The sequence below is a fragment of the Takifugu flavidus genome, chromosome 13, assembly GCF_003711565.1.
Source record: "Takifugu flavidus isolate HTHZ2018 chromosome 13, ASM371156v2, whole genome shotgun sequence".
NCBI classification, from domain to species: Eukaryota; Metazoa; Chordata; class Actinopteri; order Tetraodontiformes; family Tetraodontidae; genus Takifugu; species Takifugu flavidus.
The window spans coordinates 13,347,494-13,375,369 of NC_079532.1; the positions used below are offsets into that span (position 1 = coordinate 13,347,494).

Genomic DNA, 27,876 nt, shown 5'->3' on the forward strand with positions numbered 1-27,876 from the left:
CCTGGAATTACTGGTATCAGTTCTTCCCTCAGAAGTAGTACTGGATGTTTGGTTTGAGAGATGTAAAATCTGTTTAAATAAGGGAGTACCTGAAACCTACAGTATGTGGAGTACTACGTGGTGAGGCGGGATCATGATTAAACATCTGTAATTGTAATTGTAATTTGGGCTTTTTACTTTGTTGTCATTGTTGCATTACGCCTTAATTTACGAAATTATTTTAATACATAGTTACCGCTATTTGTACTTTACCAGAGGCTAAATACACTGACTTCGTTGAGACAAAAAAAACTCGTATTCCCAGAATCCAGTTCTCGTATACAGTGACCAATGAACGTTGCCAATGGCCGCGTGAGCGCTGGTAAACGCGGAAGTGAGAGGAGATTGAATGGCATTGACGTCGCTGTAGCTCAGCTCGAATCAGCAGCTTCTCACTGCCCACGAAGGTGACTCCGTCCGCTCTATTTGCCTATTACCGATCCGTAATAACCAATGCGTTTTAGATTACACGGTTATGGAAAGCACTTCCTGTTAAAAGGCTTTTCTGAGCAGTTGAATTTGTCACGAACCGCCTCCCGCCCCCCAGCATTTCTTACACGTTCTCGCAGTCCTCCTTCCCTTGGGCAAAGTCTCACGATGCATTCACGTCGAAATGTAACTAGCAGCAGGTACAGTGACGGAGAGACGGATAAAGTGGAGCTTTTCGGCACCGCCCGTACTTCAGGAGATGGAATGGGCCCTCCGGCAGAGAAGAGAAGAGTCGGGAACAAGCTCGTCGACGAACTCAAGTTAAGCGCAATGGGCTCAATACCTGGAGCGATCTGCGATGAAGATTCTGAGGCAGAGTCTTTCAAAGGTGGGAGATCCGAGGAGGTCGATTTGGACACCAGAAGCAGGGCGTTTGCTTGGTGCCGAGACTTTCTGTCGGGGTCCTGGAAGACCCTTGGTGAAGATGATTTTCAAATTAGCATAGTCAGGTAAAATGACCATTGCACTGCACATTTCTGGGAAACTCAGAAGCTCCAAATGACGCTGAATGAGTGCCTAACCCGTCCCTTTAATTGTTAAATCATGGGGTTCTTTCTAGTGTACCTGGAAGCATTTATTCATGTAAAATTATGTTTTGGCACTTTGCTCCGATCTCTGTAAAACCATCCCCGTGATCTGCCTGTACATCATGTGGTCTCTAGTTCTAATGTGCTGCTGTTCTGGTTTTGCAGCGGTGGGCTCAGTAATCTGCTCTACCTGTGTAGTTTGCCTGCTCGTGTTCCCTGTGTGGGCGAAGAACCGCGTGAGGTGCTCCTCAGGATCTATGGGGCCATCTTGCAGGTCTGTCTGTCATTATCTTCTTAAGGATTTCATAAAAGTGCATATGGTTGGGCAGATTACGCCTGTGGAAGACTCAATAAGGGCCCCTCTCTCATCCCTCTACAGGGGGTGGACTCCTTGGTATTGGAGAGTGTGATGTTTGCTATCCTGGCGGAAAGAACGCTTGGTCCAAAACTTTATGGCATCTTCCCAGAGGGACGCTTGGAACAGTACATTCCGGTATTAAATACATCTAGATATGTATATAATGCACATGTTGGAGAGGTTTGTTTTTTTGGTATTGAGCTGTTAGGATGGATGAGTGGGGGGAGCTTCTAAATCAGGGGTCACCAACCTTTTTGAAACCAAGAGCTACGTCATGGGTATCGAAGGGCTACCGCTTGACACACTCCTCTAAAATAACAAATTGTGTGTGTGTGTATCAATAACTTAGAGTGGGTAACAAAGATCAATATTCAACACTTTATTATTATTAATCTCAGCAATTGTTCAGATGATCACTTCTACATTTGATCAGAATTTTTTTTTTGAGTTTTCACCAGACACTTTCAACCATAAGAAACTATGTTGAACCATGTTTTAAAAAGTTATGCAACATTTAAAAAAAATTAACTTTCATATTGAATAAATCTTAACTGAACAAATCTACTGCAATTCTGCTCAAAATCTGTTACATTTTATAAACACACTTTTTAGCTCCTGGGCCTTCTCTGACTGTAGAATGCTTCCCGGTGGGTAGTTAGCATTAACATTGTAGCATTGTAGCTTTCATGACGCGTCGCTCCACATTGTGCTGCTTCGCCGTCATCACAGTCGCCCCACAAATGCAACATACACACCTTCCTTTCACAGTAGTAAAAAATTACTCTTCCTCCCATTTACTTTGAAAATGACAAATTTACTGTCTTCTTTTTGCCATGTTTTTGGGGTAGAAAATTGACCTCCACTCACCATCTTCACTGCCCGCTAGTTTATTCTCCACAAGTGCAAAGGTTCTTTCATGCACACAATACTGACCTTTGAACTAGGTCAGAGTTCACCTTCACTTTATTTATATTTTTATTTATTTTTAAGACATTGTCATTTTAAAATCTATGTAAATGCAGGTGTGATTTTTTTTAAAAATAGCGGTAGAAAAGAATTTCTTAGACACACCTCACTTGCGAGTTTTGCTATTTTTAGAACAGGCTTGCGGGCGACTCATGTGGTCATTGCGGGCGACTTGGTGCCCACGGGCACTGTGTTGGTGACCCCTGTTCTAAATTGTGTACATGTGGTTTAAACAGCTGATCTGGGAAGTTTCCTTTTGGCGGGGTATCTTGTAGCCATATCCTCCATATTCTATTTTTCATTCAACGATAAAATAAGCGATCATGCAAAAACACCTGTATCGACAACATCTGTCTGGTTCTTTTGCCCAGAACACCCGCATGCGCACAGAGCAACTGTCAGATCCGTCCATCTCATCTGAGATCGCCGTCAAATTGGCCCGCTTCCATCTCATGGTTATGCCCTTCAACAAAGAGCCAAAGTGGCTGTTTGGGACCATTGACAAGTCGGTGCATTTGGCTGTAATTCTGGCTGCTATTTGCGATATTAGCTAGATTCAATTAAATGCTTGTGCTGTCTTTTTGAACGTAATTGTTAGATATCTAGCTCAAGTGATGAAACTGAGTTTCGTACGTGACACGCATGTGAAGAAGTACAAGAAGCTGATGAAGTTGGACCTACCCGCTGAGCTCGAAAGCCTCCGGTGAGAACTCCAAATAACCTGAACTGTATGCAATCTTCTAGTTTTAATATGACCTGTCTGCCCTTCTCTGTCATTGTTTTTTACTCTTAAATGTGCTCTTAAATTTGAGTAAAATATTTAATAACTCTAGCTCGTCCCATTGTGATCATGTAGAGGCTTCTTGGCACACATATAAATGCAAACAGAAGTTCAGTTTAGTTGATTGGGAAACAATGTTTAATTCGTTTCACTGTGTACTTCCCATTTTTCGTTTAGCTTGTAAAGGCAGGTGGTATTTAACAGCTCAAGAAATAACAACTTTAAGGACATTAAGTCCACATTTACACATATCAGATATTCATCTTGGAGACGGTTCTGTTTTTCCTATCTGTTGGTCGACCTTTGTCCCCGTTCCTCACAGTTGTCCATGCTGAGTCCACGCAGTTTGACTTCAAGAGCTTGTAAATATTAAGACACACTTTTGATTTTCAAGCTTATCTTTAAGGACACGTCTATTCCTTTATGCAGAGTTACTCTACCAGCAGCCCCACAATAAAGCAGACAAGACAACCCTTCCTGTGGCCTTTATCTCAGCTGATAATCATTTTCTTTGGTTTATATGCTTGCACAGATAAACTTGATAACTTCAGTCTATATGGACTCCATTTGTGGGACCTCCATAAGTATTTATTTCCCATTACAAACTCTATCTGTCTTTTGTCTCCACAACAGGGCCTTACTGGCAGCAACTCCATCACCAGTGGTGTTTTGTCACAATGATGTCCAGGAAGGTAAAACAACCACTTCCTAAACCTTTATTATCTTCTCTTTATAAGCTAATTGTGCAAACCCTCTGACTTTGCTGGCCCAATGCCATGGAATGGGATCATTATATAAGTCAAAGGCCAGCTGGGTTGCAGTTATTAATAGACAAGTCACCTTCAAAAATGAGCTGATATTTCAGTCCCAAAACATTAGCTTTATTCATTCACAGCCACATTTAGGTTTTTATCAGAATTTCTTCCTTCATACACTGCAGCAACCGACAGTGTTATTAATGTGAAAAGGACATGGGGATATTTGCTGTCAACTTATAACAACGCTGGGAGACTCAAGTTACTCAGTTAAACATTTAGAGCTGCAGAAAGGGTTTTTAAAATGGCTACACAGGTGTATCAGGTGCACATGAGTAGAACGTGGCTGCTCAGCCTTTTGAAGGAGGTTTTTCTTCTTTAATCCTCAGATATGTGGCTGGATGGTGAACAGATAGGTGTGTTTTTAGGTTATTAATTAAGTTTTAGGTTATTAATTCAGTATCTGCTTTAGACCCATGTGCAACAGTGTAGCAAACTGAGCTGGGATGACTTTTCTTTGGTTGATTATGGACTGTTGAACGATTGCGTTTTCATTGAAGCAAGTTGTTATTTTTGGCTTGTGAAAATATATTAACAATGAAAAGGAGTTACAGATATATTATTTATTGAATATTTTATTTCTTGTTTGTTAATGCTTGTTCTGGATTCAATGTTTGAGCGAAACATTTATTTTAATAAGAAAAAGTTTAACATTACATGTGTCAAAAGAAAAGCAAACACAAAAGTTTTGTGTTGAGGAGCAGGAAAAACTTTCCTCAGGCTGATGTGAGATTAGTAGATGCTACAAGAAGCGTCTTAATGAAGTTACATGTGGATGAGGTTTAAACATGACATCCTCACGTCTCCATGTATCTTTAGTGGGATGTGAGAGAAAGAAGAGTTGGGATGTCCTCTCTGTCTTCATGTCTTAACCTTAACACCTTCCTCTTTTATCATTGTTAGTGTTTACACGGGCCAGTATCTTGATTCCTGTTTCTTTGTGTCAGGAAACATCTTGGCATTAGAAAACCGGGTCCACACCTCAGCAGACCGGCTCATGTTGATAGACTTTGAATACAGCAGTTATAATTACAGGTGAGGTCGGCACTCTTGGCCACACGCTGTAAAATGACATGTTTTTCTTTGACTTTGGTTCTATAGAGTTAAAGTTACAGATATCCCTGACACAATTCTTTTGATAATGGACATTGGGGTTTCTGCAGGGGCTTTGACTTTGGAAATCATTTCTGCGAGTGGATGTATGATTACACCTATGACCAGTGGCCCTTCTACAAAGCCTCCCCAGAGAAGTATCCTACAAGACAGCAGCAGGTCAGTGGAGAGATCAACGCTACAGTTTATAAAAGCCTCAATGTTGCCCATCTCCATTCAGACACCAGTCATTTGGAGTTGGTTTATCAAGTAATGTCAATTGCGCACAAGTTTTATTCACATGACATTCTGACGCTCTCCAATGCTTCCTAGATTGGGAAATAATAGCAAGCCTTCAATCTAAATACCCCCATCTAGTGGTCAAACGTGTGAATGTACCATTGAGGATACTTCAACAGATGCTTTGGCCCATCTAGGGAATTAAATAATTTGGGGTTTAAAAAGAATTGCAAGTACAAAACCCCACCTTTTAGATACTTTATTTTTAACTTCTTTTGATAATATAATTAAGAACTCACACCTTTTATGTTACCTATCGTAATAAACTCCTGAAAAGACAACTTCTGCCCTTCATTTCAGCTCCGCTTCATCAGAGCTTATTTGACAGAACAGAGAAGACAGTCTAGTGGTGGGGACGTGGACCAGGCCCAGATGGAAGAGGACATGATCATTGAAGCCAACAGGTGCTTTGGGTGGTTAGTGGTCAGTAGAGTTATTTAGCATTGATGCCGGCTCAACAGAGGCCTTGACTGTTGTTTTTCCATTTGTAGATATGCGTTAGCATCTCACTTCCTCTGGGGACTGTGGTCCATCATTCAAGCCAAGATATCCAAGATTGAGTTTGGATACATGGTAAGACAATAACTACAGGGTGCTGTTGGATATTGTCTTCTCTCATTCTCATAGCCAATGGTCCTTTCCCACCTGTGCTTTTTGGTTTGTGACCTGTAATTTAAGAACGTTTGTGTGTTAAAGAGGCAAATATTTTGAATCCTCCTCTCATAGTGAACCATTTTGTCATGCAGGACTACGCCCAGTGTCGATTTGATGCGTACTTCAAGCAAAAAAAGCTCTACTCCTGATTTCCAGTAGGTTAACGGAGGTCTGTGGCCGGGACCATGCGAACCAGCTGCCACCTGTTCGTCTAAATAGGAGCATATTCATTTTCACAAATAACCCAAACTGATGTACAATAATCATACCATATCATAACATATGGCAATGGAGACACTGACATACATTCCTGGTAGTTTGTAGTATCGGAAGCAGGACTGAAATGTTTAGTTTGAAAGGTCTTACCTGTAAAGTACTGAGTGGTGAAACCTGTTCATGATGGCCCATGCCGACAGCAGTTACTACTACTAGTTAAGTCATGTCAAACAGTTTTATATACTGTATCTCAGGATACTGTCATTATCTTCAACATCATGTAGTCACCACTGCCTCTTTATGGTACCTTCAGGGGGGTAAAAAAAAGTCTTTTTCTTAAATATTTGGAACATCTGTAATCTGTATTTCCACATTGACGTCATTTCTCTGTGGCATTGATGCACTTTTTAATTCTGTTGGGTTCTATTTTCTCGAGCCTCGTCAGCTTTTTACGTTGCTTTTCAACACTTTCGGACCACTGACGCTTCGGTTTATTGAAGATATTGTGTGTTTAGCACCAATTCTCGTTTATCAGTTAAGGAATCATGAATGTAACATCACTGACATAACAGTACAGTGAGTAGTGAAGTTATTAGTTATTTACATTTGTCATGGGAACATTCACATTTCTGTAGCTGCACTGGCATTTTCGATGCATCTATTTAGTGTTATTGTAATAACATTAAATTGTCCATAAGTTTAATTACTATTTATTTAATGATTTAGGTCCACATACGTGTTAGTTTCTTGATCTCAAATGTAGCTAGATGTGAGCTTAAATGCTGAGGCAGGTTGATGTTTGAATCTAAATTAAAACTACAGGCAACATTCAATAGGCCCTCACACCTCCGCACATTTTAATACGAAAGCTGACATAACGTTAATATCCTGAAACCAATGCATTTGATAAAACGTCAAAATGTAGGTGGGTGGTGGGGATGCTGGAGGAAGTTCTTTCATCTATTAATGGAATTAATGTCGCGGCTCCTGCACGCCTGTATGTGCATGAATTTGCACATGAATAAATGCTCTACTATGCAAAGATATTTCAGATGAGTGATCTGTGCCTTTTGTGTTTGGCAACCTCGCTAAATATCCCTCTCTGGGTTTTCTATCCCGTCCATTTATTTATTGAACTGTAACTTGCTGTATTGTAAATATTAATCATGAATGTAATAAAAACCACTAGCGTGGAGTCATTGATTTTGTATTTCTGCTTTTGTTTTTATATATGTTGATTAATGGGAATGAGCTGCTCTGTGTGCAGCCCCGTGGTGACGTATGGGGCAGAACGAAGACCACGTGTTGACCCACCTCCCATAACATGCTCCAAAAATAGAGCGTGCACTCAAACTGCACAGCAAAGTCAAACTCCTGAAACAGTAAACGCTCGTGGTTTGACTGGATTTAATGGGATGCACTGGAACTCTTGATGCTTTAACGCTGCACTGCGACGCTCCTGCATGTTTGGAATTCTTTATTGGGGGTTTTCCTTACGCTGTGGACTCTTGGTGCCATTCTAAAACAGAAATCAGACCTATTTCCTGTAAATCAGATGAAAGCTGTCCGGCGAGGTTTAGAGGTGGTCTTTGGGTGGATCTCTGTGTGGCTGAAATGCAGCCTTACCAGTCTTTGGAGGGCTCTATCAGCAGCCGACATCTGGATAGTGTGGCCAGGTACCAGGGGACCGTGCAAATCCGAGTTAGAGGAGTGGAAAACCAACGAGGCCCTCCGTCACTACCACCGTCCAGCAGATGAGTCCAGCGTTACAGTCCAAACCAGAACGCACATATTCCATGTGAGTAAGAAGGTACCATTCCAAACGGGTTGAAATGAAAGGCTCAACAGGTAAAACAGCTTCTCACTGGTGTTTTAGGAGAGTTTACCCCAGATTGTGCATGTAACATGATTTTATATACGTGGCATGGTGCTCCCTGATTGGTTGGTTTGAACCTTAATGTTGAACAAAGTTAGAAAATGGATAAACTATGACCGCTCCCACAGGAGAAACCCAGCCCACAGCTCCAGAATCTGTGGTTCATCTCTTCTCTTGGGTGACCTCTTCCCTTCAGGTGGACCTCTTCAGACTGTCGGAGTGCAGCGAGTATTTCCGAGCCTTGTCACAGTCCGGAATGAGAGAGACCTCAGAGAGCCTCGTCCAGCTGGATCACGTGTCCTCCTCCGTCTTCTACCATTTCCTTGAGTTCTCCTTCCACAACAGGTTTATTGTCCCTGTGAAAGAGTTGGACGCACACATCCAGGTATGAGGAGTGTGTGAGCTTGTGTGGTGATCACTGTTATTCTCTAAAAGCGTTTGTTCCTCCCTACCTGGAGCTCAGCAGCTATCTCCTGGCCGAGACTTTCCTCTCCGAGTGCCTGTCAGTTCTGGAGGGTGAACTCAGCCCAGACAACTGCTGTTCCTATCTGAGTCTGGCTCAGGAGATCTGCTGTGAGCAACTGAAGAGAACCGTGTTCGCCTACATGAGCAGGAACATGCTGGAGATGCCCCATCTTGTGACGTATGCAAACCCCCTGTACCGTCATTGCTGACCTGAAATCCATTTTAATTTTGCTTCTCTATGTTGCTTTCTCTTCTTAAAACCTGAACCGGGCCTCAGTGGTCTGAGCGGAGAAGAGAAGGATGAAATTGTCCGCCTGAGGATGGAGGGAAGACAACATCTGTGCAGCCTCAGAAAGGAAAACCTGACTTCCTGGAACGACTCGGAGACAGAATCTGCACGACACGTCTTCACCCTGGAGGGGTCGGAGGAGAGCGGAAGCTGGCACCCTGTTACAGAGCTCCCATTCAGGGCTGACAAGTGGTGTTTCACCACAGTGGTCCTCTATAACTACCTGTACATCATTGGAGGGTACCGGCAGCGTGTTAGGAGAGGCTGGGAGTTCAAGATGGCTTCCTTTAGATTTAACCCCTTTACTGGTACATGGGCCTGCACTGCCCCATTGATGAAGGTAGGACGGTCTCCAAGTGGTTGAGCGGTACAGTATGACCCATACATATCACCCATTTTGGGTCATTTCCTCTTCTCTGGTGAATCCACAGCATAGACGACACTTCAGCGCAGTGGCCTGCGAGGGCTGCATATATGCCGTGGGAGGCTGGTACTTGGACTCGCTCATCACCCCCGACTCCAACACGACCCTCTATACGGCGGTGGAGCGCTATGACCCTTGGGAAGGCAGGTGGAGGTCCGTGTGTTCTCCACTTAAGGCTGCTTTAGGACGATCGATCCCCGATTGTTCATCTCTGCTTTGATAAACTCTGTCCTAGGTTTGTGTCCTCACTGCCGCTCACTGACTTCCAGTTTACGATGTCCTTGTCCCATGACATCCCTTTAACCACTAGCCACGGCCACTGTCTCTATGTGTTGGGGAGCATCCAGAGAACAGGAGAGAAATTGCTGCTGCAGTACAACACGAAGCATGGTAATATTGAGAGAGGCAGGAAGGCCAAGATAAACCCTAACCCTAACTCTGATCTTTCTGACATTAGATTCCTGGTCTGAGCTTCTTCCTACTCTGACTAGAGCAGACGCAGACCTCCCTGCACTTTACTTCCTGGGGGCCACTGACCGGCTAATTGTGATAGGTGGGAATAACTCGGAGAGTGTGGTGACTTCCTTCTGCGTGCAGTCTCGCAGATGGGAGCAGGTACTGTAAAAATGTGTCATCCATGATTCCGAGGTCATTATCAGTTGTCAAAAGTGAAAACCGGTCTTTTTTCTGCCTCCTCCATCTCATCCTTGCAGGTACGCACAGCCGAGAAGGTGGCATTTGCTGGTCAGGGGACACTTGCAGGTGATCAGGCCCTCCTGATGCCAAGTATACAGCACAACACCATCATTCGGATGGACCTCCAAACTCTGTCCACCAGAGATCTTCCCCCTCTACCCATTGCTACCCGCTACGAAGCTATCTTTTATCTGTGTTTTTAAATGTGCTATTTTTGAGCTGGCTAGCCCCACACTTTATCATTTTCTTTAGGGTTTTGTGGTTGAAGAGGAGCAGCGGCGAGGACCCTCAGACTAAGATTTAAAGTGTGTTCTGGAGAGGTTTTTTAAGGGACTTGTTGTTTGCTTATCCCTGTATGCTTTACACATGAGTCTGTGAGACTGAAGGTTTTTTACTATTTAGAGCTGAGAATAGTCCAAACTGTGTGTCATGAGACTGTGGCGCCAATAAAAAAAATAAAAATCATACAAAAATCCATACCTTACAGTGCTGAACATTGTGTTTCAAAGTTGCTTTTGACCACTTAACTGTTTGACTGCTTTTTCAGGGTCACAGGGAGGTTACACATATGGGCAAAGGCAGGGTGCGTGAGCATTTATGGGTTTGGTACCTTGCCTTAAGGGCCCTGAAGGTGTTCTGAAACCTTTCCCTACTACCAGAGCCATTTTCTTTTTGCTCCATGTTTGTCTGCACCGGGGCTCAAACCAGAAACCCTCTGCATCTCAGCCAGACTTCTCCACAGACTGAGCTACCACTGCCCCCTTTGACCACCCACCTCACCAAAACCAGACAAAGTTTTGGTGTTACAATAGGTTCACTTATCTTGTTTAAGGACACTTTCACAAACCAGTGACCTTTGTAGCACTGGGAAGCTCTCTGGATGAGCTATTGTCGCACCACTTGCACAAGCGCTGTTCCATTACCTAAACATCAACAGATTCTCCCTGCCTGAACCTCCTGACATCCAGGTCACAGGAACAGTTTCTTGCGATCACGTTGAACTAGCACCTGACCTCCCTCGAACGAATTTCACATTGCTCAGCAACATCCTCAGCACTGAATGTTCACAGAGCCGGAACCTCAAGGCACGTGAGGTCGAACCCCCCCTCGTGTTCGGTGTCTTGTTACAAGCAGAAGTATGCCATGGGTGAGAGAGGTGAGAGGGCGGGTGGTGTGAGGGGAGAAGAGGGAGGGATAGACGGCTGCTGTGATGTCACTACCTGACCGTGACAAGGGCACTGGAGTCACTACACACAGGCTGACACACCAAACACACAGCTTTTCTTTGCATGAGTGGATTATTCTGATTCTGGTCTGACAAAAGGTAAATGACTGTGATTCTTCTTCAGCGATACATGTAAATGTGTAAAACGGAGGGGTTTTGTCTAAAGTTTACATAGAAAGTTTAACAGTTTAACTTGTCCTGCTTTTTTTGGTGTTACATTATGTGTGATTTTTATATGAGGAAATAGTGGATATTTCTGCTGAGTCAGCTCAGGCAGGGTCAGGGTTTAACCCATTGTACAGACATTCATGTTGAGCAAAACGGTTTGTATAGATTCAGAGGTTTTGTCATCCATCTGCCGGCTGTAGCCAGTGTTTATGTTTCCATGCACATCAGGTCCGTGCACATGCTCAGTCGGTGCACTGCTATATCTGGCCATTGAACTTTGTCCCACTTGGTGACTTCCCTCATATGACATGGAAAAAGAAATCCTAGAACCATCACCCTGAGCATGACGTAAATCCGTGTGTGTACTCCAAATATTGTGTTTCTTCTTTCACAGATAACATGTGACGTCCTACATCATTAGCACAAACAACAAAATATTTGTTTTTACTTCTCTAACTTCTCTGTTGGCAAATATAATTTATATCATTAAATGTTATTAGCAGTAGCAGCGGTAGTGGTTATTAGTAATATAATTACCTCTGCCAAGGAGGTCATGGGGCAGCCGGCATTTGTTTGCTTGCCTCTTAGCAAAATAACTCAATTTGGAGGAAATGTTGAGGAAGAGATCATTTATTCTTCTGGAGAGACTTTGGATTCTGGAGGGACTTTGATTTTTGATCTTCCGAAGATCAAAGACAATGGTCTCTGACCATAAAGTGGCCTATTTTATGTAACCGACTTCCTATACGTAAGCTATACTACGAGTTTGTCACATATGGAGAAATAAGCTCTTGTGTTTTAGGTGAGCATCCCCCATTAAAGGAAGACCTCAGGTCTCCTTAAGTGCCTCGATCCTCTCAGAATTATTGTCTATATTCTGCCTCCTCAATCATCAATCCTTTCACCGAGGCCAACCCCCAAATAACGGACCAGCACTATACGATAACACTTAGTAAAGGTATACTAATTAATTGGAGTATTAGTTTTGGGTGTAACTCACAAATGTGGGGAAATGAGCTGCTTGGTGGAAGTATGCTTTTTTTCTACTTATGAATGTTGTTCATGCTACTATCAGGCTGTATGAATGCATAAATTCCTTATGTTACCTTCATTCATTTATAAACGAAAGGCAGACTTTTGTTTCCGTGACAGTTATATTTCGAGATGGCTGAGGCGCACCAGGCTGTGGGCTTCCAGTTCACTGTCCGACCAGATGGCGTGGAGCTAAAACTGAGTCAAGAGGTCATCAAGAACATCTACCTGTCAGGACTAACTGCGTGGAAGAAGCGAGCCATCCAGTTTAAGGTAGGAACACTCGGATCTTGGCATTATTGGTAAGAGCAGAGCGAATCTCTTGTGACGTAATAATGATCGATTGGTTGGGTTACATTTTCAGAACGGTGTGTTAGCGGGTGTCTATCCCGCCAGTCCATCCAGCTGGCTCATTGTTGTCATCGCCATGATGAGCTCCTTGTACACCCGGGTGGATCCCTCTCTTGGCATGATCGAAGCAATGAAGGAGAACCTGCCATACAGGTCAGGAGCCCTCCACCTTCTGTCTGTGGTTCAGACTCAGATTCTTGTTTTAGGCAGAACCACATTATTTCCACTTCTGTTCTGTTGTTGATAAAGACATTGTTGTACCCTTTCTGAGCAGAGACTGTATGTCAGTGCAGACCCGAGCCGTGTTGAGTGCCATCCTGTTTGCCACGGGACTGTGGCTCTTCCTCATCTACCTGCTGAGATACACCCTCAAAGCTCTACTGTCCTACCACGGATGGATCTTTGAATCTCATGGAAAAATGAGCACCTCTACCAAAGTGTGGCTGGTAAGCTTCTCCTTGTGTCTCCTCTTTTCTCTGATATCTACCCAGATGATTTTAGTCTGTTCCAGATCCCAGTGATGATGTTCTCAGGGGGATGTTTCTGTTACAGACCCTCGTGAAGATGTTCTCTGGCCGTAGACCGCTGCTTTACAGTTTCCAGGCCTCGCTGCCTCGGCTTCCTGTCCCCAGCGTAGACGACACAATTCACAGGGTTTGTTTACACGCAGCATTAACAGTCTCCAACACCAAAATAAAATCTATATTTTATATGCTTCAGACGTCATTACTGAACTGAACCATCATTGATTACATTGAGGTCCATGTCACCGTTACTCAAGCATTGTGGACGTACACAGACCAAAGACGTCACACTCATGGTTAATGGAAATTACCCCGACCATCTTGCTACAATGGAACATTCTATTAAAAGCATTCGGTCATGTGGATGGTATTTGGCCCATAAAGTTCGCCCAAACACTGTTTCAGGCTAAAGCCCTTCATCATAGCGATAGCTCTGCTTGCATCAGCACACACCCAAAGACCAAATACTTAGGGTGACTTGAATGGTGATCAGAGAGGTCCGGTGGATGTTGTCAGGGCAGACCAATAGGGGACGCTGGAGCTGCAAGGGCGTTTCAGGGTGGTCTGCATATCAAAGCTGTACAAAATGATTTGACAGTGAGTTGGACTAGTACATAAGCTGTTCACAGAGCTGACCTGTGACAGCTGGATGTGCAATAAAACAGCAAATAGATATATCCACTAAGCTGACGTGGTGCTCCAGTTTGCTCCACCTCATCACCTGACAGCATACTTTTGCCCCCACAGTACCTTGAATCAGTCCGCCCCCTGCTGGTCAGTGATGAGTACGACCAGATGGTGACTCTGGCCAAAGAGTTTAAAGATTCTAAAGCTGCGCAGCTGCAAAGATACCTTATCCTGAAGTCTTGGTGGGCCACCAATTATGTGAGTTGTGTTTAGAATTTGTGTTTCCTGATTTCACTCAAATCGTAAAATGCCTCATCATAGTATAAATGTCTGTTTTTCTGCTACAGGTAAGTGACTGGTGGGAGGAGTACATCTACCTGAGGAGCAGGAGTCCCATCATGGTCAACAGTAACTTTTATATCATGGTAAGAAACCTTGTCATTATGTCAAGTGGCTATACCAGTTAAAAATAGTAACTATGTCTATTATTTTAGGAGAGTGATAGGTGCTTTAAAAATAAAAGAAAACAGAACATTATTTCCCTGTAATAAAGTAGTCATAAAATAGGGTGTCACTGTTTTCTGTGTGCAATAAACAATGTTTTACACGGTCTGTGTGCTGAATATCTCTATGTGAAGGACCTCCTGTATATAACCCCAACGCACCGGCAGGCTGCGAGGGCCGGAAACATGGTGCACGCAATGCTGCAGTACCGACGCAAGCTGGAACGTGGCGAACATGCACCGGTGAATATCACCCTCCTTGAAACCCACTTGGCTTTTCCTCCCCGAGGCCTTGGTGCTGATCTAATTTCCCTTCTCCCGGCCAGTTGCGGGCACTGGGGACAGTTCCGATGTGCTCCACACAGATGGAGAGGATGTTTAATACCACCCGTCTCCCTGGTATTGAGACAGGTAGGCAGGCCCACGCAGCAAAAATGGCAAAATGAACACATTTTGGCAGATCGCTGGTCATTTTAAGTTTGAAATGGAAGCTCCTCCACCCCAGCTGTTAAAAGTTGTTGGACATAACCCACTGAGGCCATAAACTAGAGCTGGTTTCAACCTTTACCAGTACCAAGGTTAATGTTTCCACTGTTGGGTTACTGTGCCCTCGGCCGAGTGGGCCGCTCTATCAGGGTTCTGGTATGTGGGTGAAAGGTGACTGCCAGCTGGCTTGTTTTTAATTAGTGTGACTTGAAGTAATCTGGTCGATTCCATGAAATCACTTCCCTTTCCCCTCTTTGTTCCTTGTTTTTTTAGATGCGGTGCTGCACCTGACTGACCGAAAGCACCTCATCGTGTACCACAAGGGCCGTTTCTTCCAAGTGTGGCTGTACACTGGCGGGCGCCACCTCTTACCCAGTGAACTCGAGCTGCAGTTCCAAAGGATCCTCAATGACACGTCAGAGCCCCAACAGGGAGAACTCAAACTAGCTGCCCTGACTGCAGGAAACAGGCACGGGAGCCCCGCAGCACCGTCACACCGTATCCACAAATAGAAAAGGATCTCTCACTCTGATATCCTCTCTCCTTTAGAGTTCCATGGGCTCGGGCTAGGAGTAAGTATTTCTCCCAGGGATTAAACAAAGTGTCCCTGGACGCCATCGAGTCGGCTGCCTTCTTCCTGACACTTGATGATGAGCCGCAGGGTTACGACCAGGCAAGGCCGCGCTCCCTCGACAGTTACGCCAAATCCCTGCTTCACGGAAAGTGTTACGACAGGTGCAGTAAGCCGGGAAATTCTTGCTAAAGGGCCGAGGAGCATCTGGTGCTATTACTTTTCTCTTCCTCTGTCTCTTCTCAGGTGGTTTGATAAATCATTCACACTGATTTCATACCCCAATGGCAAAATGGGCATCAATGTGGAGCATTCTTGGGCTGACGCGCCCATCGTGGGACACATGTGGGAGGTAAATATCATGACGGCGCTGCATTTAATTCAAAAACAATTTTTAATCAAGTATTTCACAATACTCTCTGCCTGTAGTATGTCCTATCAACAGACTGCTTCCAACTCGGCTACACAGAGGAAGGACATTGTAAAGGGGACGTGAACAAAGGCCTGCCCTATCCCAGCCGGCTACAGTGGCAGATTCCAGTGGAGGTACCGGTACACTCCAGCCTTTCACCCGTCCTTGCTGTGACCTGAAGCTAATAAAGCGACATTGGCTGAACACGCTTTCCCATTTTTCACCCCCTGGCAGTGCAAAAGCATCATCGAGGCTTCGTATGTGTCAGCCAAGCGGATCGCGGACGATGTGGATTTCTATGGCTGTCTGTTTCACGAGTTTGGGAAGGGACTGATTAAGAAGTGCAGGACCAGTCCCGATGCCTTTATCCAGATGGCCCTGCAGCTGGCACAGTTCAGGGTGAGGGAGCCTCCCATCATCCATTTATATGAGGAATGGTGCTGAAATTGTTTTTCTCTTTCTGTTTTGTCCTCCAACGTGACTAAATGTTTTCAACCTGACTCCTCTGCAGGACCAAGGGCTCTTCTGTTTGACCTACGAGTCGTCGATGACCCGTATGTTCAGAGACGGGCGGACAGAGACGGTACGCTCCTGCACGTCGGAGGCCGTCGCGTTCGTCAAAGCCATGGAGAGCGCCGACTCGACAGTAAGCTCCTCAGCATTGTGTTTCATACACTTCAGCCAATGAAGGTAGAGCTGGGTGGGGGAGCAGGTGCACGCTGTGAATGGATGAGTGTCACCGTGTCTCACTGCCCTGGACTCTGAACGCTCTGATGTTCCTACCCTGTTAAACTGACATTAACAGCAACACAAGGTCACCCTGGTTTGTGTCTTCGGTCAGAATGCCCAGCGACTCGCTCTGTTTCGGAAGGCAGCAGATAAGCACCAAAACATGTATCGCCTGGCCATGACCGGTTCTGGCATCGACCGTCATCTCCTGTGTCTGTACATCATCTCCAAATATCTCAACGTTGACTCGCCGTTCCTTAAAAAGGTCAGAACGACTCCCGAATTGTTTCCTTTCTTTGCGCGTTTTCTGTACATCTTCGTAAAACGGCTTTGCTGCTTTCTGTGTTCCTCCTCCAGGTGCTTTCAGAACCGTGGAGGTTGTCCACCAGTCAGACTCCTCAGCAGCAACTCAATTTAGTGGACATCAAAAAGTTTCCTAAATATGTGGGTGCGGGTGGAGGATTTGGTCCAGTGAGTTATAATCCCAGCATCCCGCCTTCTCGGTAATTCGGACAATCTTTTTAGGTCATTCTTGTCCATTTCCAGGTGGCTGATGATGGCTACGGCGTGTCTTACATAATTGTTGGTGAAAACCTGATCACATTCCACATCTCCAGCAAGTTCTCCTGCCCTCACACGGTACAGCCACGAGAGCGTAATCATCCATTCACATCCGTTTTCTGCTACCGCTCAAACCTTTCGCTGCCATCCTGCAGGACTCGTACCGCTTCGGCCAGCACATTCAGAAGGCCATGCTGGACATCCAGGCGCTCTTCACAGAAGAGAAGCAAAGGCAGACGGTGGAGAACGGAAAACACACGCCGCTGGAAAATGGAAAGAAGCACATATGAGCGATACTGTGGCTGTAAAAGATAGCACTTTGACTCGATGGAAGCCGGTCATTCCACTGACAAAAGAACTTATTTATTTATATTTACATTTCAAAGACAACTTTTTTCAGTGGTGGGTAAAGTATGTATTCTTTAGCAATGAGAAGTTTGGGTTTTTTCAGCTGAAACTTGTATATTATGCTGATGTACAGGAATAAACCTGAAAATCTCTTATGAATATATCAATATGAAGTTCGGTCCTCCTTATCAGGGGATAGATCTCCCAGTGTGGCTAGTGGAGGCTTGTTTTAGGTCAGGCTAGGTGAACTCTAGAGTATTGGCTTCACAATTGAGATGATGGTTTCAATTATTACGAGTGAGACTTGTGTCTGACCTGGAGCAAAAATGCTCATTTACACAAAAGTGAAACACAATAACATAAAGAAATGAACGTGTTGATTCGAGCGCCTTTTATGACCCCCTTAAAGCGTGATCATGTTGGAGCAGACCATAATTGGCCTTACGGCAGCAATTTCTGCAGAGGTTTTCATTTTACCAGCAGTATTCCATTTGACCGAAAAGATAAAACTCGTACATAGACAGTCATTTGTTGGACTTCCTGTGCCGTCGCTGACATCGATTTATTTACTCAGGGCTCTTTTGTTTATAGGGAATCGGCAAAAGTACGGACTTTGGAGGCAGCTCAGGTCACAGCACTCTCACATTATAGGGTTAAACTAGATGCAACCTAAAAGGCAACAGGAGACGGGTTGACCAGAACTTTAGTATCTCAGCGACCGCAAAAACTCCACGTAAGTCCAAATGTCCTGAAGATATTTGGGACATCAATAGAGTTTATAGGGTAGTCGATCATTTCAGAATAAATCATGTTGGACATCACACCCCAGCGGGCAAGCACCTGCATATTTGGCAAAAAATAACCTCAATTTGAATATTTATTAGTTTAAGTGAGACAATACAAAAAAACCCAAAGTAATAAAAAAACACTCCCCTCCGATCACGCTCACTTTCTCGCAAGGCATCTTATACAACGAACTAAAACTAGACTTCAGAACTGTACAAAGTGAAAGGACAAACAGATCAACGTCACGTGGTCCGCTTTAGTGACGAGGGCAAAAGACCTAGGGAGGCACCAGACGTTCTAAGATTCAAAATGAATCCCTGGTATCTGATCGCTGCCGTCACCGTGGCTTTTATCGCGAGCTGCCTGTCAATCACACACATTTAATAAAACAATATAACAGACACGAAGGCAAATGGGTTGTAAGTATGTTCTATTTCAGACCAATTTTATCATGATAGTGTAGGTTGAGTCCACTTAGAGATGGCAGGCTGATTGGGCCACTGCGTGAGTCCGTATTTAATGCACATACACGCCAACCTGATCTCTTCCATGTACAGACTATTTTGTGTAAATATTTCAACACGCTAGGATGGTTTTGAAGTTTATGTGTCTAAAATCACTGCTGCTGCTGCTTCCTTGTCGATGGAGCAGCAAAGGAGGACGATTAAGAAGTTGCACCAGGGGTTGGGTTGACGTTCTGCGTAGCTGCTTGCGGTGCCACTTCTATGATCCGCGGTTTGTCGATGATGCGAGCTGTGCGGTTTCCTTTCTCTACAATCCCGATGATCCACGCTTGGTGGCCCTCGCCGTATTTTGGGGACTTGATCTCGGCACAGAAGCGGGCGGCTTGCTCTCGGGGGAGACAGATGAGTAGACCTCCTGAGGAGGAGATGTTGGAACTCAGATAGGCGCCAAACACGGACATGCATTTGAAAAGGCACTGGAATCTAAAACTCTGTCTATTCTTATTGTATTTCTGTTACTGTAACAGGAGATATTATGATGCTCACACCTGCATCTCATGTTTATTAAGGATTAAAGCTTTATCATACTTATCTATATCTGCTCAAAACGTTTTTTGGTCATGTTTTTTTTTATAGTTTTGAAGTTATTCACTCACTTTTCTGTTTAACTATTCATATTATCAGATTTACCAATGAGGCTGTATCAGGCACACACACACGTACGCACACACCTGATGTTTCTGGACAGGTGCCATGCATGAGACCAAACATATTCCCACAGGCCTTGGACACGGCGGCCATCTTTGCGAGTACTGGCAAGTTGTGGATGACGAACGAGACTTCGCTCCGTTGTTGCTTTGCTAATGTCTGTGCGTGGCCGAGAATGCCGAAGCCCGTGATGTCAGTGGCCGCGTGCGCATTGAACGTGTGCATGAGACTAGCCGCTGTGAGAGAAAACAGAGAACCGACTCATGACTTCGAATACACTATCATGTAAAAACAAATCATTGGATCTTAAATGTAATTTTACTATTCTGAACATTATATTTATATAATTTATTCAGGAAAAGAAATGTTTTCATAGATATATTACAGCGCTGTTACACCAGGGGGTGCTGTTTACACTGAAATAGTGAAATGAAATAGTCAATAGTTGAGACATTTGTAGCAGGTGTACCTGTTCTGTTAAGCCGGGCCATGTTCATCATGGCTTCATGGTAAGCCAATTCTACATCCTCCTGAGTTACTACCAGCTTGATCTTGTTCCACTTCTCAGGCTGCAAGAGAATACATTTAAAAAATATGCATATTGAAAAGCATCAGGTTATATCGGATACTCAGATAAGATCAATCAGAACGCGAGGGTGAACTTACAATATCTAGCCATTGGTGTACTGCAACAGCCACTTGTGTTCCAAGTGGTTTGGTCAACACCAACACATCTCCTGGGACTGCATTATCTGGCCTAGGAAACACAACATAATCGGTGTCACTAGTTATTTGCAACTTAAACTTATATAATATTTTTCAAAACAGAAAAAATATCACAATAAAAACACCAGTTGGTTGTATTGACATTGGTATTCAAATGTAGAATGAATCATGGAATTGTATTCTCTGGAATCAGCTCTCACATGATAAACTCATTTGGCTGGCAAACTGTTGTAGCTACTCCTCCCATCACTACCCAAGGGTTAAGCACTGTTTGTCCTCCGGTTACAGATGTCCCTGCCTCCTCTGACGCATCCTTGAATCCTTGGATGATCAGTGGTATTACTTTGTCTCTCTCCTATAAAGAGCCAAGAAATTAGCAGCTGATCAAAACCCTAAATCAAAAACATAATGCACGGACATTTTAATGGGTGATTAGCTGATTTCAGAATGTTGTTGTGCATATGACACATCCACAAAGCGCGTACCTTCTCAGACATTTTGTTGCTAATGCCCAGAAGCATCAACATGTTGTCACATTCCGTCACTCCCATGGCATACAGGTCACTTAAAACATTGGCACAAGCAATTCTCCCCTGCAAAACAGAAGCAACAGAATTAGATCTGAATCAAACCTTAACAATTCAGATAAGTGGAGAACGCCACAGGACTTTACCATCATGTAAGGGTCGTCTACAATGGGGTAGATATAGTCTGTTGTCTGAACCAGAGAAAGGCCTCCATGTCTGAGGGGAATGACACACGTGTCCATGCCTATGCCTTCAATGACAAAACAAATCTGTGTTGATACAGTACTTTGGTGAGGTTAACGTCATGTTTTAGCATGTAGACAGCAGTAAAAGCTACAAAATTCAAGTCAGCAAATGCTGAAGTGAGCTGAATTTGAGTCTTATTTCAGTGTTCTAAACCACCCAGTTTATCTAGTGTAAGGTTCAAGATAAAGTTAATGCTTTAAGACAATTATATATGTCTGCTAATGCTAGATATTAGGATCCCCTTTATAGCAATTAATTATCAGTTACCTAGTCGAGGCATAACTGCTCCCAAGAACTGTTCATCCTCTTGAAAGTGGTTCTCCTGGAGGGTTTCTAGGAGTTTCTGTAACACGTCTTGGGGTACCTGTGTCCAAAAAAATATATGTTTTCATGTTTCTTCTTTAAGTGAATGTATTTATGAAGGATGTGCATTGAAAGAGTTTTGAGCCAACCTTGCAGCCTGTACCCTTGAGCTCAGCAAAGCGTGTGAGCCTGAAGTTCTTGTCCAGCTCATAGCTTTCGGGATTAAAAGACTCCCTCACCGACATGTCTGATGAAAGTCTGGGCCTTCACCACTGGGAAAGGGCAAATCAGCGAGACAAGACATCAGCAATTATCACAAATACAATAACTTACATGATCAGATCTTACATAAAGATGCACATACACCCCATCATTTAATTAAACTGACTTTTTCTGGATGTGTTTTCATTCACGTGGAAGTTATACACTAAAGGATTGAAGACAATAACATCTCCTAGCTGCTCACACCCACCACTGACAGCACATGTGATAATGCACAACGATGTCGTCTGTCATTTCTAAAAGGACAGATCTGCCATAACATGGAAATCTAAAAGCCAGAAGACAGATCAGTTACTGGTGTCTTGGATTTCCATTTATTGCAACCATAGTTAGTCAGAGAGAGCGTTCCAGAGCCAAAAGTGCTGCAGAGTTCATTCAACCCTGTCCCCAACCGCCAATCTGAGTACTGAACACAGGTAAACAAGTCCATTTCATTGGCTTATTTAAAATCCCGGCGCCCGATTTAGAAACTGCACCCACTACATCATTCTCTTTTGTCTTTTCTGAAAGCTTTCGCTTCCGTGCGGACTCCTGTCCGTAAACACCGCCGCACGCATGTTTTCAGGACAATAATCGGTTGTGTGCAACAAAGAGCAGAAAGAGTCCGAGTCGAGCCGACGCTAACGTTTGGGAGCACACACGACAGTTTGCATGTGGCACAAAGTAGTTGAAGGTAATGCCAGCTCGTTGCACATGGAGCTTGAAAAGTTGCCGTAGAGCGCCGAGCAAAAATGTCGGCGGCGGAAAAAATTAACCCTTTCCTGTCCCGCGCCATGCGATGTGTGCAACATCAGAGTTCGTGTCAATAAAACAGCTGCAAATGTGCAACTTGAGAGAAGCGTATAATGCTATGGGGCAATAAAAGTGTTTACAATCGCCATGGGTGCTATTTTAGGACCAAAGCGGAGTAATATTCTTGCAACATTTCCCCTTTAATTCCTCTGACCAGTTTATCCTTACCAGCTTCACGTTAGCGGTGGATCTCGACAGAAGAGCGGGGTTGGCACCAGAATGCATTGGGGCTTGAATCGAGCGTCCTAAGAAATTGCCTGACGAAAAATAAAACCTCTCTTGGTTATATATAAGAAACGCTTCATGATAAAATAGAGTTATTGCCAATGAATTTATAATATTTTAATGAATTTTCAACATTGCGTCATGCTTTGGATTACCGTGACATTTTATGGTTGACAATACAAAGAGGGATTTTTCGAGCTCTCAAGGGGTCCTTCACCTGGGTAGCGGCGGCTTTAACATCCCCTTTAAGGGACTGTGAAGTCTGGCAACAAAATCTCTACAATGGAGTGTACCTTTAATTTACCGTTTTCCCTCCAATTGCGGCCATAACATATATTAAGATTAAGATTAAGATTTTTTAAGATATCGCAACATGAATCAAAGTGCTTCAAAGATAAAACACAAGTGCATAAACCATCAATTGTGGCATCAGTTTATTAAACTGTGCATTGCAACAAACGTGGGAATTTCATTTATTTATGGTTATATTTTTTTACTTTGTTCGAATAAGGATTCTGAGTTATTTCTATTTCAATTAAGGTTTATTAAAAAATAGTTTTTTCAAAGAAAAAAACAGCAAGCATGTTTTAAAATGAAACGGTTTTTAATGATAGGAAAGGGGGCGACTCCACCACAATATTGAGAACACATGTGCGAACTAACAAAATAATCCTTTGGATAGCAACGTACAGATAAGTAGCTCAAAATACATCAATAACTTTTTTGTATCTGTAATTGAGGTCGATGCTGGAGTGAAAGACAGCTCACTAAAAAGGCACAAATCACAATGGACGACTTCTTGTAAAAAGTAGTACAATTTATGAAAAATATATGGATGTATAGGCTTTTAGACTTGCAATTTGGAAAAATGAAACATAGATATGCTTTAAAGCTGTAGACGTGAATGTAAATAGCATGCCATGATCTGTTTCTGTGTGCAATTTTTTGTTTTTTAAGAAAACAGATTGTTAAGCCGGCCTTCTATTTATTCGATCCTGTTTCTTTTTCTTTTTTCTAATCCAACAACAAATCTGCAGTAAGGCCACTGGCCTTGGATCAGCCATTCATGTTCGCCACACTCTCCTTCACAGCCCCAGGTGTGTTACAGCCTGAAAAACCAAAGAAGAAAATTAAATAATAGCAACAGGAGCTCAGAAAGGCTCCAGAGACAGAATGGCAGAGGTGGAGGTGAGGGTGGTAGCGCAAGGTGTTACATTAATTAACTTACATTTTTGTCAGCTGCATGAGAAATTCAAATACTACAGTAGCACACCGACAAAAATGCATGAGTCAGGGGATGGGTGGGGGGTAGGGGCCAGAGATATAATGCAACAGAAGGAATAATGTGGAGGAATATTAAACTTCGCTGTTTGTGAACATGTAAATATTCTTTGAAATGTTATTTATAAAGCATCAATAAAAATGAACCGACTTTACAAATACTATTGCCGGGAGGGGGGGGGGTATATATAGATACTGTATAAATGATGTTCATACTTGTAGAAGGTCCATTTAAGCTTTCTTCTACTTCTGCAGCATCTGCAGAGACAACAGAAAGCCAAAACGTAACAACTTTGTAAGTATCCTTCGCCTCTAAGGTCACTACCAAGTAAAAAAATGATGCTAAGAGTCTGTGGTACCTCGTTTCAGCCTTCTCCTGGCAAGCTTGATTTGATCCTGAAGGATTTGAACCCAATCTCTTGGCCCAGGCAACTTCTCTATTCTATGTTCAGTGCAGTATTTCTCTGTAAACACTTTAATACATGTCCTGCAGTTACATCGCTTCTGTACCATCCTGACACAAAAAGACAAATTAAATTATCCGTATCTTTCTCTCCTGTACCTTTAATAGCGCCCACGATGTTCTGGTCTAAGCCCTTACGGTTATCATTCAGTCCTCTTTTCCTTTTACCATTTGGTAATGAGTTAGCCAAAGTAGCATCATCAAAGAAGGCACACACCTAAACACATTGTTACTCAATATAGGAAAATATTTCGGTATTTATCTCAATGCAATTATATAATATGTAGTGTAAAATAGATGACTTATGACTGTATATGTGTACGGATACGCACCAGTTTCCTGAAGAGCAGGCTTCCAGATCGTGTGTAGTTCACCAAAATTGAGTCAAGCTGAGCCTTCGAGATAAATATGTCATAATCCTCTGCCAGACGCACGTCAGGCTAAAGATAAATACATTTAGAAAAAAAGTATATCAGAAGCTTACGTATAGAAGCAGAAGTTGTGTGTTAGATGGTTGTAGAAAACAATATTAGAGTGAGTGAAAATATAAAAAAGGTAATTTAAACAGCCACGCAACAAAAGAACAGGCAAACAAAAAATCACATTACCGGTACTTCTAGTAGTTGATTTTGATTCAGGTGAGAATTGGGTGTGTTGTTGACATTGATGTGTTGGTGCTGAGGCGGCGGCACCGATGTCCTGGAGAAGACGGGGTCACTGCTGGGCGTAGGTGACTCTCGCTCCTCACAGCCCTCCTTTTGCCCAGACTCTGCAGGTGCAGTTCTGAGTGGCGGAGCATCCAGAGTGGCAAGAGATGCTCTTCTAATACTAGAAAGGAGATGTGGCGTGACTCCATAGACAGACCGCCTCCTGCGTGGCCTACAGTGGGCTGCTGGGCCTGATCCAAGACCAGGTTGACCCGGTAATGCTGCCTGTTTCTCTTTGTAAATGCACCCTGAAAATAGCCGCACATTTTGGTGTTACCGGTACTCTTTCACTCTTACTTCAGTGGTTTTTGTTCATCGACTGACCTTTTTGAGTCATCATCAGCCTCCTCATCACACGCATTTCCCGCAAAATAGCCTGCAAGGTGCCTTTACAGTTACACATACAGCAGGGGGCTTCTGGCACAGCAGGAGGGGCAGAAACTGCTGAAAGACATTCTTACTGGTAAGTGATTGTGCACCCAAAAATACCCTTTCTCTGGTTATGACAATGGAATATGAGTATTTATATTTTCCATCTTCCATGTCACAAATCTATTTGAGCTTTTGATTTATAGTTCTTTGTTTAACTTTGCTGTTGCACTAAAAAATGATCCTCCATTGTTAAACAGGTAGATTGCATTGAACTGGACTGATGTTACTCTCTATCCAACGACCAGCCGCTTGATATCTTACCCACTCATAGACACCAGTTTATTCCTTACACTGATAAGTATTGTATAGCTGTGTCCTACCATGGACTTTGTTCAGGTCATTGGTGATGTTGATCCTCGTGGCCTTGGAGCAGGTGCCCTGCTGTCCACAGCCTGGGCTGTTGGGGGAGTTGATGGATATGGATGATGGCGAAGGCCCTGGATTTCCTGCAGCGTTCCAGCTGTTGCACTGCTGGTCACCTGGTAAAGGTGCCGGCTGCTGTGGCCAGGACAGATGTCTGCCCAGGGGCTCCTTTGTTGTGCTGTCCTGCTCGGTCGCTGTACGCTGATATACCCTGCCAGACTTGTCACTGAGCAGCCTCATCATCCCTGTGATCTGTCGCTTGATCTCCATGCCTTCTTCTCCCACCCAAACTGCACACATACACACAAAAAAGTTATTTTAAACAGTAGGAAGTGAGACTTAAAAAAAAATTAATATATGTGAGGAAAGTATAACAATCCCTGTGATGGCGCATACCATCAGGAGCAGCCGAGTTATTGGATGAACTGTTGACCTCTTTGCAGCTAGAACTTGAACTCGTCGTGCACGGAGAGTCTGCAAGAAAGCAAGCAAGGTTTTGTACTTCGTAGCTGCTGCATGGCTTTAATAATTTCAAAGTTTGAAGGGACAATTCACCCCCAAAAAAGGCCTAGGCATCACGTCGACATGTGGGAGAAGCTTAAGACTCCAGAAATCATGCTGGCGCAACTGTGTCAAGATACATTTATTTAATCTTTTAGCTAAACAATCTTCCTTTTTCTGCTGGACCTGGACCGCTGTCCATGTTTACATGGGACCATGGGAGCTCACACCTCCTGCTGCACACAACTGGGAACAGGTGTTGTGTTGTTACAAGTCACCAATTACTTCAATAGTTGGCGGCACACATTTAGATCATTTTTTGTTGGGTTAATACCCCTTAATTTGACGAAGTGTTGCAGACAGACAGCTGATGGCGCTCCACCATCACCTCCATGCACACTCCCCCGTCCCCTGTAACGACCACCTGTGGGTGGTTAGAAGAAGTGCAGCAAAGAGAGGTGGCCTCAGTGCATCTAGACCCTCAGGAAAAAAGTCAGGACTAGCAAATTGCTGCATGTTAAGAATACGAACCATGACTTAGTCTGGACGACACGCGGTGTTATTATATGTATTTTTCACTTTAATTTTCAATTGAATCAACTGACGGGTAAAGGCGAGGTGCACAGTGTCGGTATTGTCTTCGGCTGTGGCTTTTGTTTATAGAGTCGTCTGTGTTGGCACACAGCGCCAGACAAACACCCAGACACAGACGCGCGTCTTGCAAGGTCCTGCGTGTATTCTCCGCAGCCTACCTTCATCCGTGACCAATTTAAAGCTCTGCGACTTCCTTCTCCTCTTCCTTTCCCCGAACTCCATCTTCAGCAGGAATATAGCCTCTCCGGTGAGGTCGATCACTCCTCAGACAGACGGAACCGGAGATGCACTCAGCAGAATCATTGTCCGTCTGCCTTGTTAATCAGTTCAATTTCGCCTCAGTCCGCACTGCACATCCTGTCGTCACGCCACATTTTTTACCGCGTTAAGCTTAAATCCATGTGGGAAATGGTATTTGTGCTCAGCTTTAGTTCCCTGTGTGATGCCGCCTCTTCCTTCCCGTCATGTAAATAAATTAATGACTTTAATATTTAAAAAAGGGAAAAAAAATCCCGTCACATATCCTTTTGCGCCACCTTATGGTATATTCTCATCATAAAGGTAAGCGTCCAAATAAAACATTGGCATGTGAAAGAAAGCTAGAATGCAACTTCATCTGGGAAACTTGTCATGATTACTGTATAAAACGATTTCCTTTATCATCGTGAAGTATTGCTAACTACAGTCTACGACCTGATATCATTGTAAACAAACAAACAAAATCCCATCTGTCAAAAACACCAAAGATATATTGGATCAACACCGCATTGCAATAGATGGTTTTTTGTTTTTTTTAAAAACCCATCAAATCAAAACCTGAAGTTCTGTAGAAAACTTGTCAGAAAATATTGAACTTCTACAAGATGCTCCGATAGTAGCAGATATTTTTATATTTAAGCTCTAAGCCTTCATTGATCCACCAAGGAAAGCTTTGCCATGTCCTAGAAAACCT

The 27,876-nt window shown here is 43.6% G+C and overlaps 5 protein-coding genes across 10 annotated transcripts; 3 read left to right on the top strand and 2 right to left on the bottom strand.

Moving 5' to 3' along the window:
• The first annotated feature begins 365 nt into the window (after positions 1-365).
• chkb (choline kinase beta) lies at positions 366-7,440 on the top strand. The gene is made up of 11 exons (XM_057051693.1): positions 366-977; positions 1,221-1,329; positions 1,435-1,548; positions 2,751-2,884; positions 2,978-3,082; positions 3,794-3,852; positions 4,923-5,010; positions 5,139-5,247; positions 5,668-5,771; positions 5,859-5,940; positions 6,114-7,440. Exons 1-11 carry the CDS (start codon positions 493-495, stop codon positions 6,168-6,170), a joined length of 1,446 nt encoding a protein of 481 aa, XP_056907673.1. The 5' UTR covers positions 366-492; the 3' UTR covers positions 6,171-7,440.
• Positions 7,441-7,603: 163 nt separating this feature from the next.
• Positions 7,604-10,481, top strand: LOC130536076 (actin-binding protein IPP). Of its 2 annotated transcripts, none has more exons than XM_057051691.1 (8): positions 7,604-8,035; positions 8,310-8,498; positions 8,572-8,756; positions 8,856-9,207; positions 9,299-9,444; positions 9,527-9,681; positions 9,749-9,906; positions 10,005-10,481. In XM_057051691.1, the coding sequence occupies exons 1-8, from the start codon at positions 7,793-7,795 to the stop codon at positions 10,188-10,190; spliced, it is 1,614 nt and encodes a 537-aa protein (XP_056907671.1). In that variant the 5' UTR covers positions 7,604-7,792; the 3' UTR covers positions 10,191-10,481. The 2 variants fall into 2 exon arrangements, with proteins under 2 accessions (XP_056907671.1, XP_056907672.1); XM_057051692.1 differs by having other exon boundaries at positions 7,895-8,085.
• A 667-nt stretch (positions 10,482-11,148) lies between these two features.
• Positions 11,149-17,691, top strand: cpt1b (carnitine palmitoyltransferase 1B (muscle)). 2 transcript variants are annotated; one of them, XM_057051690.1, is made up of 19 exons: positions 11,149-11,311; positions 12,514-12,685; positions 12,777-12,916; positions 13,038-13,209; positions 13,316-13,417; positions 14,035-14,172; positions 14,262-14,339; positions 14,553-14,660; positions 14,744-14,828; positions 15,177-15,372; positions 15,453-15,638; positions 15,721-15,826; positions 15,904-16,020; positions 16,121-16,285; positions 16,398-16,532; positions 16,728-16,880; positions 16,973-17,086; positions 17,162-17,254; positions 17,332-17,691. In XM_057051690.1, exons 2-19 carry the CDS (start codon positions 12,545-12,547, stop codon positions 17,464-17,466), a joined length of 2,364 nt encoding a protein of 787 aa, XP_056907670.1. In that variant the 5' UTR covers positions 11,149-11,311; positions 12,514-12,544; the 3' UTR covers positions 17,467-17,691. The 2 variants fall into 2 exon arrangements, with proteins under 2 accessions (XP_056907670.1, XP_056907669.1); XM_057051689.1 differs by having other exon boundaries at positions 11,157-11,311; positions 12,533-12,685.
• Positions 17,692-18,383: 692 nt separating this feature from the next.
• On the bottom strand, positions 18,384-22,604 carry sephs1 (selenophosphate synthetase 1). 3 transcript variants are annotated; one of them, XM_057051698.1, is made up of 10 exons: positions 22,527-22,604; positions 21,434-21,556; positions 21,249-21,345; positions 20,882-20,985; positions 20,694-20,801; positions 20,409-20,563; positions 20,149-20,239; positions 19,952-20,051; positions 19,506-19,718; positions 18,384-19,189 (listed from the first exon to the last, which is right to left on the bottom strand). In XM_057051698.1, the coding sequence occupies exons 2-10, from the start codon at positions 21,527-21,529 to the stop codon at positions 18,975-18,977; spliced, it is 1,179 nt and encodes a 392-aa protein (XP_056907678.1). In that variant the 5' UTR covers positions 21,530-21,556; positions 22,527-22,604; the 3' UTR covers positions 18,384-18,974. The 3 variants fall into 3 exon arrangements, with proteins under 3 accessions (XP_056907678.1, XP_056907681.1, XP_056907680.1); XM_057051701.1 differs by lacking the exon at positions 22,527-22,604 and adding an exon at positions 22,047-22,457; XM_057051700.1 differs by lacking the exon at positions 22,527-22,604 and adding an exon at positions 21,673-22,457.
• Positions 22,605-23,168: 564 nt separating this feature from the next.
• bend7 (BEN domain containing 7) lies at positions 23,169-27,405 on the bottom strand. 2 transcript variants are annotated; one of them, XM_057051697.1, is made up of 10 exons: positions 27,083-27,405; positions 26,226-26,303; positions 25,787-26,119; positions 25,359-25,475; positions 24,936-25,282; positions 24,660-24,767; positions 24,427-24,544; positions 24,224-24,337; positions 24,081-24,122; positions 23,169-23,692 (listed from the first exon to the last, which is right to left on the bottom strand). In XM_057051697.1, the coding sequence occupies exons 1-10, from the start codon at positions 27,144-27,146 to the stop codon at positions 23,640-23,642; spliced, it is 1,374 nt and encodes a 457-aa protein (XP_056907677.1). In that variant the 5' UTR covers positions 27,147-27,405; the 3' UTR covers positions 23,169-23,639. The 2 variants fall into 2 exon arrangements, with proteins under 2 accessions (XP_056907677.1, XP_056907676.1); XM_057051696.1 differs by having other exon boundaries at positions 25,359-25,478.
• Positions 27,406-27,876: the final 471 nt, after the last annotated feature.